Consider the following 11,301-nt stretch of genomic DNA (forward strand, 5'->3'; position numbering starts at 1 on the left):
CCGTCACGGGCTTGGGCTGCCGCCTCCCCGCCTCACTGGGCAGCCACAGAAGCGGGACACCGGCTGGGGAACGCAGATCCCGGCTGCAGAGCGCAAAACCCGGCCGCGGAGCCACATCCCGGCTGCCTCCCCCAGCCCGCCCTGGAGGCGGGCCCGCCCGCGGCCCTCCCTCCCCTCACGGCGGCGGCAACAACAGGGAGACAGGCCGGGAGCACCAGCTGCGCCACCATGGAGGTGGATATGGCGGAGGAGGAGAAGGCCGCGCCGTCGGCAGGAGAGAAGCGGGGACCGACTGACCCCGCGGGAGCCACGCCCGGCGGCGGCAGCGGCCACTACGAGCTGCCCTGGTGAGCGGGGTCAGCGGGTGAGGGAGCGCGGCCGCCCTGAGCCGCCATGATGGGGCAGCGGGCGGGGCGAAGGGTGGGCGCGGCGCGCGGTGATTGGTCCAGAGCGGGGAGGGGGCGGGATTGTGCGCGGCAGAGCCAATGGGGTGAGGGCGGGCCCTGGTGGCGGGAAGGCGGGGGGTGTGGCGGCTGAGGGGACCATGGCGGCCGGAGCCGGCCATGGCCACACCCGCGTGTCCAGCGCTGTCCCCCGGTGCCCGCCGGGCTGCAGGAGCTCGGTCTGGCTTGGAACCGGAACTCTGTCTGCGCCCTGTGACTTCCCCGTCTGTTGCCGGGGCTGGGAAGGCAGGAATCACAGAATGGTTTGGGTTGGAAGGGACTTTAGAGGCCATCTCTTTCCAGCCTCCTGTCATGGACAGGGACACCTTTCCACTAAACCAGGCTGCTCCAAGCCATGTCTAACCTGGTCTGGAACAGTTCCAGAAATCAATAGTGAAGAAAATACCATTATTCTCCTTTGGAAACAAATGGGAAGGAAAACAAACAAACAAATGGAAGGAAATCCCATTTCCTTGTAACAAAGTCAGCCCTGCACTGTGCTGACCATGGGACAGCACACAGGGTGGCTTCTCCCCTCAGGCTGAGGCGCCGAATTCCTGTTCGAGTTGAGCATTTTTCCTTCCTTCTCCTTTTTTATACCAATGGAAGTAAAACCTTTGAGGGTGGTGAGGCCCTGGCACAAGCTGCCCAGAGCAGCTGTGGCTGCCCCATCCTTGGAAGTGCCCAAGGCCAGGTTGGACCTGGAGCAGCCTGGCACAGTGGAAGGTGTCCCTGCCCATGGCAGGAGGTGGAACGAGATGGGCTTGTGAAAAACACCAATCACTTGTTTTTAAAAGTTTAATAGTAATAACATGGTTATAAAAATAGTAATATAATTAGAGTAATAAAAATTTGGACAATTAGGATTCAGGACAATATGAGACAATAGAAACAAAGAGTTACGGACGGTCCAGGTACCTCTTTCTGGGCAAAATAAGCCCCTAAAAAGGACCCACGTTAACAGAGGATTAACCCTTCAAATCAATAGCCTGCTGCATATTCATACATCTCATACATGATGCATAAATTCTATTCAAACACAGGATTCTGTCAGGTCAGTGTCAACTTCTTCCTCCTAATCCTGACAGCATCTTCAGGGCTGAGCAAGGTGAGAAGAACTTGATAAGGGAGCAATAAATTCTTTTTCCCTGAAAGATTTAGGTGTGGCTGCTACCTTGGCATCTTGCATAGCGTAGTTTCTATTTTAACATTATGTTATAAGCTAAAACTATATCTAACACACTTATTAAGAAAATTAATGCAGCATAACTTTCTAACATAACACATATAATACTCATTTTATTATTTGCAAAAAGCCAATCATAAAATGCACATTTTTCACACTTGAAGGTCCTTTCCAACCCAAACCATTCTGGGGTTCTCTGAGTCAATGATTAGTGCTGTGCTTAGCAATGACAGACATCCTGCAACACTTGCACTGAACTCATGTCCAGCCATCTTTGTCCTGTGCTCTCTTAGCATAATCCTCTTTGTCCATCACTCTAAAGCTCAATTAAAATGCTACTAGATGTGGTGAAGTGTGTGGAATTTTACAGGGTGGAAAAATACAGACCCATGAAACTGTCCGAAATAGTTGGAAATGAAGATACTGTGAGCAGGTTGGAGGTGTGTAGCTGTCCCTGTATCTTTTTACAAGTTATCTATAAAAACATATTTCTGTGTAGATCCACATTTGTATTGTATTTTTACATCTGTACTTGAGTATGTGGAAGAAACTTTCCTGATTTACTTAAAAATTTACAAATTTTACATTATATTTGAGTGGTGTGTAAGGAAATATGCCTTCTTCAATTGGGACGTTTAAAATAAAGCATTTGATGCAGTTTAGAGAATTTGTAGCTGTTACAATAATACTGTTTCCATTAATAAATATAATTTGTATAACAACAGAAAGAAATAGAATAGGTTTTTTGGAAAAGAAATGTTTGCCATATCAATTCTTCCCTGAATGTCTCCAACATGAAATTCTAACTGTTCTAGGATTCTATAATTCTATGGCAAATAATTCTGTGAACACAGTATTTGTTAACAGAAAGATTATACTATTAAGTATATAATTAAACAGGTGCAAAGGAAAGGCAAGAGTACTAAAGACCTGTGGCATTAAGTGCTTTTAAATACTTCTGTATTATTCTAGAGGCTGATTTCTAACAGTTCAAGTAAAAAAACAAAATATGAAAGAGCAAGGTTCAAAAAATTAAAATAGGAAGGGGAAAAGTAATAGAATGGAAACTATTTGTTCATGTCATTTTCTTACATAATTTCTTTTTATCATTCTTTCTTAGGTCTTTGCAAAGGAGGGGAATGTACCAAACATTATAATTGCTGTGAGTATTGCTGTGTTGTGCTGTATTTCAGTGTTGGGCCTGGATTTGAAATCTAGCCAGGGTGGCCTCCCAGTACAGATGGGCTTTGTGTCTGAGTGTACTGGTGAGGGAGATGTTGGTTCTGGGGTTTTGGAGCAATGTTCTTGGCAGAATACAGAGGGAAACAAGTTTAAATCTACCTCAGGTACCTGCTGAAACACATCCTGTGCTTATCTCCTCTGTTAGGGGCAGGATGCTGAGCTCAGGCACTGCTTCCAGACTGATGTTTGCTCTCAGTTCCTCTGCTGTAGCCTTTTTTCATGACTGAGGAGATTTGTAGAGAGCACAAGTTAGGAAATTTCATTAAACTTACCAGCAGTTGTTGCACTGTCACATTTTTAGGGCCCTCCAGGAACAGGTAAAACCACCAGTATCCTGTGTTTGGCTCGTGCTCTGCTTGGTCCTGCATTAAAGGATGCTGTTCTGGAGCTGAATGCCTCAAATGACAGGTGAGAATGGATAAACCTTACCAAGTTTTTAATGAAGAAGCAAATTTCCATTAAATTAAGGCCAGTTTGATGGGCTTAATGCTATAGTAAAGCCTTTAAGATTTATTTTAGTGCATTCTTTCCAACTAAAAGTTAGGCAATCTTTGGTGTTCACCCATCAACACAGATATTATTTCTTGATGTTTTATAAACTTTATAGATACTTTCATATGTGAAAATATAAACAGATGGAGTGCAGAATCCATAATGGTACTTTTGTCTCAAATCTATTTGAAAGAGTTAAGCTTCCCACTGCATTCATGAGGATCATAAGAATGAAAAGTGAACAGGTTGTTTATAGTCAAACTCTTCAGTGCTTAGAGTGAGAGAAATGGGGATTATAAGGGCAGCTGAGGATTGAAATGTAGGATCAGGGTTTGTAGAGGACACTGACTGTTATCCAGGGATCAGGCACTAAGGGCTGATTTCATTTCCCAAGTTCTGTTCAGACCCATCCTGAAGTATTCTGACATTTCCTGGTGGGTTGTCTGAGCACAATACACTTTACCCACCCTGTTAGCATCACTTATAGAACTACAGCATCACAGCATCACAGCATTCTTTTTGTAAACAGAACAAACAAGGTAAAATCCTTCCTTATGAAAAGTAGGTCTTTGAATGGACTCTTTCTAGGAAAGTGTCTGTGTTGTGTTGATATGATTCAGTGTTGATATAATTCAGTCTATCCAGATGTTTTTCCTAAACTCTTCTGAGCTACAGCTGGGGCTGTGGATGGAGCTGTGGGAAGAACTGGCAAAGCAATCTTAAATGCTTCTGCCTTTGTTTACTTATTACCCTTGTGCCAAACAGAAGTCATTTTGTGGTGGTACTGCAAGTAAGGTTACTGGCTCTGTATATTTATATTGCTACTGTTAAATTATTTTCTTCAAGACCCCCAAACCAAGGATTGTTGGTGTTTGAATCCAGATCAGTGGGACAGTCTGGCTTGAAGCATGGTTCCACAGCAGTTGTGCTGAAACAGCTGAAGGGGCAGGAACAAACTGTGGTAGAACAGGAGCACTTCAGCTGCTGTGGCTGCTGAAAAAAAATCTATTCTGTGTTTTCACCCAACTTATCATGGATCAATTGAATTGTTGTTCCAGAGGCATTGATGTTGTAAGAAACAAAATCAAAATGTTTGCCCAGCAAAAGGTCACACTTCCAAAAGGTCGGCACAAGATAATCATCCTTGATGAAGCAGACAGGTATGTTGGTTTTTCCTGACCTCAGCTCCTGTGTGAAATGTGCTGCATCTCTCCTGTCTGTAGAGCTCCAGCCTTGGACAGTATTGAGTGTTTCTATCAAGCTGTTCAAAATAATTTGGTAGGAAATGAATATGGATTGAACAGGGATCTTATGGGAGCACTCACAGCAAGAAGAGATCATTGCTTGAAAAGAGATGCTGAATATTGACATGGAATGATCTGGGTATGAAACAGAGCAGTTTACTGGAAAGATGCCCCATCCCTGGAACTGTTCAAGGCCAGGTTGGACAGGGCTGGGAGCAACCTGATCTCATGGAAGGTGTCCCTGTCCAGGGCAGGGGGTTGGAACTGGATGAGCTTCAAGGTCCCTTCCAACCCAAACCATTTTGTGATTCTGTGATTCCTCTTTGGAAGGAGTTTGGCTCATGTAAAGAATTTCAATGGATGAAAATGGGATATTCTCCTCCTCCAGGTTCTTAGCAGTGCTCTTCAGAGCATTAATGATTTCATTTTGCATGTTATGGATGGCATTTTGCATGTTGTGGAGGTCTCAGTGACTGCCTGCCTTGCAGGGTGGTTCTTCACATGACTAGAAAAAGCTGCTTAGTTTATCAAAGCACAGCTTAATATCACTAAACTGAAGCTTATGTGAAAATAGTTCTTAGGCTGCACCAATGAGTGAGTGAAGGGCAGAATCTTCCCTAACTCCTTGTCTCCCCTCAGCATGACAGATGGAGCACAGCAAGCGTTGAGAAGAACAATGGAAATTTATTCCAAAACAACACGTTTTGCACTGGCCTGCAATGCCTCTGACAAAATCATAGGTAAGTGCTGCTGCTTCCTGGGTGTTCTTGTCATGTGTTCTCCATACTGCTGGCTAACTGCCAAGGCACCTGCCAGAAATAGCTTGATCCAGATTGTTGCAAGAAAGCATGGTGCTTCTGAAAAGTCAAGCCACCTGTACTTCAGCAGATAAAAGTTTAATTTTGTAGTCAGGAAACCCTCTGAGCAGCCATTTTTGATGGATGGTGCCATATGTGACTGCAGAAGCAGATTTTTCATGCTTTGGGCTCAATCTGCATCCAACTCTGCCACAGTGTAGGATGTTTGATGTATTTTTTACTGGGTATTGAACCCTTTTTGTCATTTCTGAATCACAATCTTAAGTTTGCCTATAGGTGAACACATTGCACCTCAGATTTCACTTGAAAAAAAAAAATGTGATAAACATCTATATTCAGAAATCCAGGAGAACAGAGGAAGCTGAGCTTTGTATATATTTCCACATATCTGGGAAAATTCCATTAGCACATCTGGGCTCAAGGGAAGGACCATAAAAATTGAATGTGCTTAAGGAGAAGCTGTGTTCTGCTTGGAGCTTCCATGTCCTTTTTTCTTTAAAAGAATTGTTGGAAAGTGAAATGAAGACATGTTTGTTTGTGGGTTTTTTTGACAAAAAGAGAGAAGCTAATGCCACATCTCTGTCCTCAGAACCCATTCAGTCTCGGTGTGCAGTGCTGCGTTACACCAAGCTGACAGATGCACAGATACTTGCCAGGCTGCTGAAAATTGTTGAGAAAGAGGATGTAGCATACACAGATGATGGGCTAGAAGCCATAATCTTCACAGCTCAAGGTGATATGAGACAGGTAAAAGGAGAAAGACAATAAAACAAAGGCTTCTGTTTAAACTTTTGAATTGCAGCTCTCAAGGATTTCTCTGGAGAGAATGAGCAAAGGAGGATATGACTTGTGGTCCAAGAGTAACTAAACTGTTTGGTTTTGTGAGGGTTTAAAATGCTCCTTAAAAGTGAGTTGGTGGGAAGTGGATATCAAATTTGTGGGAGGAAATAAAATCAGCATAAATCTGTGATTTTTTTTTCTGTTGTTTAATGGAAAACTGCTTATTTGGCATCATTTCCTGAAGTGCATTTCATCCTGAGGAGGGGAGTGAGAAGTAGAGCACTTCAAAAAAATAAATGAAGTATTATTTTTTCTTTCACAGGCATTAAACAACTTACAGTCCACATACTCTGGATTTGGCTTTATAAACAGTGAAAATGTCTTTAAGGTCAGTAATAGCTGAAAACAGTTTTGCCAGAAGTTTATCCCTGTGGCTGTGTGAGATTCCATTGGACACATAAACCTTTTTGCTAGCTTGCAGACAGCTCTGTGTATGTAGCAGTTACAGCATTAGACTTTAACTAGCCCTTGTGCCTTTTGAAAAGCCATCCCTAATGGCACTTCTGAGACCTTTGCAGCTCTCCAAAAGCACACAAATCCAATTACTGCTGAGAAATTTCAGTAAAAACTTGAGAACCTATTACTTGGGTGTTCTCATTTCATGTGAGTCTGCCATTTAGAACTACAGAATCACAATATAGAAGAATCTGAGAAGTCAGATTATTTAAAATTTAGTTTGTGTTATGGAATATCTCTGATTCAGCACTTCAGCTCCATAGAAACTTGGTGAAAATACCAGAAGTTTAATACAAAGTCTTTTGATATTTTAAGTGTACTATTTCTCTTGGATACAGGTATGTGATGAGCCTCATCCTCTGCTGGTGAAGGAAATGATACAACACTGCATAAATGCAAATATTGATGAAGCATACAAGGTTGGTTTTCATGTTTTGCATACAGTATAGCCAGGCATTATTTTGCTACAAATTTTTTTGTTTGCTTTGGGGAATTCACAGTGTGTGTTGTTTTTTGAGATAAGGGCAATACCATGTAGATGAGTTGATAAACTAAATCCCTTTTAGGCAGGAGTTTAATCAGATAAATAAACCAACAAGCAAAAAAGGAAGTTGTAGTGAAATCAATTGCTAGATGCTTGAGGTTAAATCAGCTGATAAACAGTACATGCAATTTCAGCAATGATGTACAGCTGTTCCAAAGTGAATATCCTTGACTCACCTGGCAGATAAATGGGGATTATTTTTGCCTGCACAGATTCTTGCCCACCTGTGGCGCCTTGGGTACTCTCCAGAAGATGTCATTGGCAATATCTTCCGTGTGTGTAAGACCTATCAAATGCCAGAATATCTGAAACTGGAATTTATCAAGGTTGGTACTCACTCAGCTCCTGATGGGGCCTTTTTAAGAAGAGGATGTGATCAGGGGCAGCCTCAGGGGTTTCTGTTTAAAATTTGTTGTATATTAGCATAAAGTGCTTCTTGATTCATGCCTGCTTTCTTTCTCGCTGCATCATCAGTTTGTCAGTGAGAAGTCACCTGGAGTTTAGCATCTCAACACCCACAGAAGTGCCAGAAGTCACTTTAGTGATCAGCTAAAATTAATAGCAGATTTAATGCTGAATTTATTAGTTATTTCAAAGCCTTGAAAATGTTTTTCAAGTGCATACTTGATTCTAGTCCAATAGATACTAAAATACTAAATTAACAGAGAGTTGACAGTCAGGTGGTGTTATGGAATCACTCTTCATGTTTGAAACCTGTCCTCATATGTAGGCACCTTGCTTGTTATAAAGGAGTGGGGAAATACAGGCTTTGATTTTAATAAGAAAAGGCATTTTAGCTGGTTTATAGGAGTGGATGCATTCTCTGAAGTAGAAGTGACTCAAAGCTGGTCTTTCAGCAGAAAGGGCTATGTTCTGTTTAGTCATTAGTAAAATATACACAGACTGGGGGAGTAAACAGCAGGCTTGACAATGTCTCTGTCAGCAGGAAATTGGGTACACCCACATGAAGATAGCAGAAGGTGTGAACTCCCTGTTACAAATGGCTGGGCTGCTGGCACGCCTGTGCCAGAAGACTGCAGCCCCTGCAGCCAGCTAGGGGCTCCTGCAGCAGGATTTGCTGCAAAAATGTTGCATACTTTTTTATTTAGACCAATAAAGATCTAAAATTTACTTTAACCCATAAAATTGTATGTGTTTTATAAGCAGGGTAGAAGAGAGGACTGTGACAGTCCAGAGCAATTGAGGTCTGTCCAGTGCACACATGAAAACTGTTTATGTCCTTGGTGTTGAGAGCTAAGCAGGAGAAACAAAAATGGAATCCTGCTGTTAGGGATTACACTTCAAGCCTGGTCATGAATGATCTTACCAACACCAAGAAGGAAATTTTTTTGCACAAAATTAAAGTTATAATTGAGACACATTGAGCAAGTGCTGCTTTGTCCTGTGGATAGGGAAGGTATTTTCAGCAAACATACAGCGGAAATATTACACATTTCTTAATGGTGCCACTATATTTTGTATATTCCTTTGGTAATCTTTAAAAATCTTTACTAATTTCTGGGGTGCTCTGCATTTGAGTTCCCTTTCCTGTCCCTGCTTGTCCAGGTTAGGTAATGTCATAGTTTCAGGATGGCAGAAAGCTACAGAATCGTGTTTGCCTGTCCGGTTTTGGAGACACCTTGCCAGCATAGATGGACAATTAAGTGTGAAATGCAGAAAGAAAATAAATATAAATCGAATTTGACCACCTAATATGAGATGTGAGACTTGTGTTTCCAAGCAGATACATCCTAATACAATTAACAGAATCACAGAATGACAAGGTTGGAAGAGACCTTTAAGATCATCAAGTCTAACTCATGCCCTAACACCTCAACTAAACCATGGCACCTGGAATAATGGATGTAATGCTCAAAGTACATTCTTTCCTCACTAGAATTGAACTTAGGCTTTGATTCCCACCCAGTGAGTTACTATCAGCACAAACTCTATTAAATACACAACTAATAGTTTAGTACTGGGGCGTGAGCTGTTAGTTCTCTACAGACACAGCATCACAGCTTTTGTCCCCAAAAATTTAAATAAGATTAATTTTCCTTTGACTGCACATCACAGCCAGCCTACTCTGTCTTTGCTGTCTCATTAAATGTGTTCATTGGAATGGGGAAGGAAGAGATGTTCCCATGGATGTCTCATAAGCCAGCAAACACCATATTTTGGGTGACTCAAGGCCAGTCCTTACCCTGTGGGCTGTGCCTGCCCACAGCGGTGGTGCCAGTGGAAGGGTGAGGAACATGAAGGGTCAGGTTCCTGTTCCTACCTGGTTTCAGAGGGTTTCTTAAGTGTAATCAGTAACTGCACTTCACAGCACCAGTTTGGAGCAGACTCCCCTCTGGGCTAATCCTTTCCAGCTCTGCAGGGACACAATCACACTCACTTTTCCTAAGAGGACTAGTATTGATCCCACAGGCCACCAACACCTCCTGCTCTCCACAGGTGTTTGTTCCCCTCTGAGTGCAGAGCTGCTGCTTTCCAGCACTGCACAGATTCCCCAGCTCCATTTTCAGAACTGCACCAGCCAGAACTGCTTTTCTAAAGCAACTTAAATTGAAAACAGGAAGTGAATTTGTCACTTAACTGCCACCCTAATGTGGAGAGAGGTGGACCCAGGGGATTGAAAGTCTCCTTGCATTAGGTTCAAACAACAGTGTCTGGCAATTCTGGCTGAGCACCAGAAACCCTTGCACACCTAAAGCCAGTCCCAAAAGTCAGTGCACACACACATCCACACTCAGTCATTGCAGAGAAAAACTGAGGTTGTTCAGAGCCAGACTAATAACAAACATTATTGATGAGAGTTCCTGAAACAGTCCCTGGATGCCTTCCAGGGTAATGAGATGATTGCCTGAGAAGTGTTCCAGAAGCTTTACAAAGGATTTACACCTCACTACAGCTGACTGCTCTGGAGAGCTGCAAAGGGGGATTTGCTCAGACCCCAGTGAGTGGAGGGAAGAGTCTCCACATCCAGTTCTGCCCTGCCTGCTTTGGCTCCACAACATTTAAACTCAGGCTTTGGCAACAGAGGATTGGAAAATTGTACATTTTTCTTGTACCAAGAAAATCTAACTGGTGTAATCTGCCTCCCTGCTTAGTGAGGAGAACAATAAATCTTGTATTTTCATGTTCTGACCATGCACTGACCTCATGCCTAGAACTTTCTGGGAGGTCTCCAGCTGGACCTGTTGCTGTGTGCCAAGGATCTGTCAGTGCTGCTAATCTATTCATGAATGGCTCCCTTGGCTGGGAGATGAATCACCAGTGGGTAACAGCACCAGGCATCACTCACAACGAGCTCAGTCACTGTTCCCTTGCAGTGAGCAGCCCACAGTCTGCAGCACTTCATGGAAAGTGGAACTTTCTTCAGGTGCTGAGGGTGAATCCAAAGGCGTCATGGCCCTGTGAGGTCTAGGCACAATTTCAGTGACAAAAGCACCCTTTGCCTGCACTGTCTGTGCTGCTGGCTCAGGGGACCCTGCTGCCATGCAGACTTTTTGCATTTGACCATCAGGAAGCCAAAGGGTGTGAGGAGAAGCTGGGCAGGGGTGAGCAGGAAACCAGGCTGTGCATCCCTGAGTGCACTGATTTTCTTCTGTTGTAGAAGTCCTGTGGAAACCTGTAGCATTTGTAGGGACCACGAGCAAACCTTCTCCTGAGCCAAGCTCCAGCCCAGCCACTGTTTCAGCCACACCAACGGTGGCACCTGTGCTCTCTCTTGGTTCTGCTAAAATTGGAGCCCAGTCATCCGCAGCAGGAAGCACCTGACATCCCTTCTCCCACAGCACGGCTCTCTAACCCCTAACTCCCCTTCTCTGCTCACTCACCCCGAGTGTGGGCTGTGCTCTTTCCTGAAACACAGTTTTCTGATCTGATTTTGAGGAAGAAGGCTTCTAATGCATTTTCTCCCCATAAGATCCTGCACATCACTCCATGTCACCTCCTGTCCTCCCATTTCCTTGTCATACAAACATCTATCATTGCAAACTATAGCAAAACACATTTTCTTTGGAAGCTTTTC

The 11,301-nt window shown here is 43.4% G+C and overlaps 1 protein-coding gene across 2 annotated transcripts; it reads left to right on the forward strand.

Moving 5' to 3' along the window:
• Window positions 1–168: 168 nt before the first annotated feature.
• Window positions 169–8,411, forward strand: RFC2 (replication factor C subunit 2). Of its 2 annotated transcripts, none has more exons than XM_059486976.1 (11): window positions 169–347; window positions 2,000–2,069; window positions 2,750–2,791; window positions 3,173–3,279; window positions 4,422–4,523; window positions 5,247–5,347; window positions 6,015–6,172; window positions 6,528–6,593; window positions 7,060–7,140; window positions 7,478–7,591; window positions 8,209–8,411. In XM_059486976.1, the coding sequence occupies exons 1-11, from the start codon at window positions 229–231 to the stop codon at window positions 8,320–8,322; spliced, it is 1,074 nt and encodes a 357-aa protein (XP_059342959.1). In that variant the 5' UTR covers window positions 169–228; the 3' UTR covers window positions 8,323–8,411. The 2 variants fall into 2 exon arrangements, with proteins under 2 accessions (XP_059342959.1, XP_059342961.1); XM_059486978.1 differs by having other exon boundaries at window positions 8,212–8,411.
• Window positions 8,412–11,301: the final 2,890 nt, after the last annotated feature.

This window comes from Ammospiza nelsoni, chromosome 21 (assembly GCF_027579445.1).
Source record: "Ammospiza nelsoni isolate bAmmNel1 chromosome 21, bAmmNel1.pri, whole genome shotgun sequence".
Classification (NCBI taxonomy): Eukaryota; Metazoa; Chordata; class Aves; order Passeriformes; family Passerellidae; genus Ammospiza; species Ammospiza nelsoni.

Excerpts from the sequence above, each read along its gene's own strand:
- RFC2 (XM_059486976.1), top strand. The coding sequence starts at position 229 with ATGGAGGTGGATATGGCGGAGGAGGAGAAGGCCGCGCCGTCGGCAGGA. Across the intron at positions 3,280-4,421 it reads CTGAATGCCTCAAATGACAG|AGGCATTGATGTTGTAAGAA; the intron begins GTGAGAATGGAT and ends TTGTTGTTCCAG. Across the intron at positions 7,592-8,208 it reads TGAAACTGGAATTTATCAAG|CAGGAAATTGGGTACACCCA; the intron begins GTTGGTACTCAC and ends TGTCTCTGTCAG.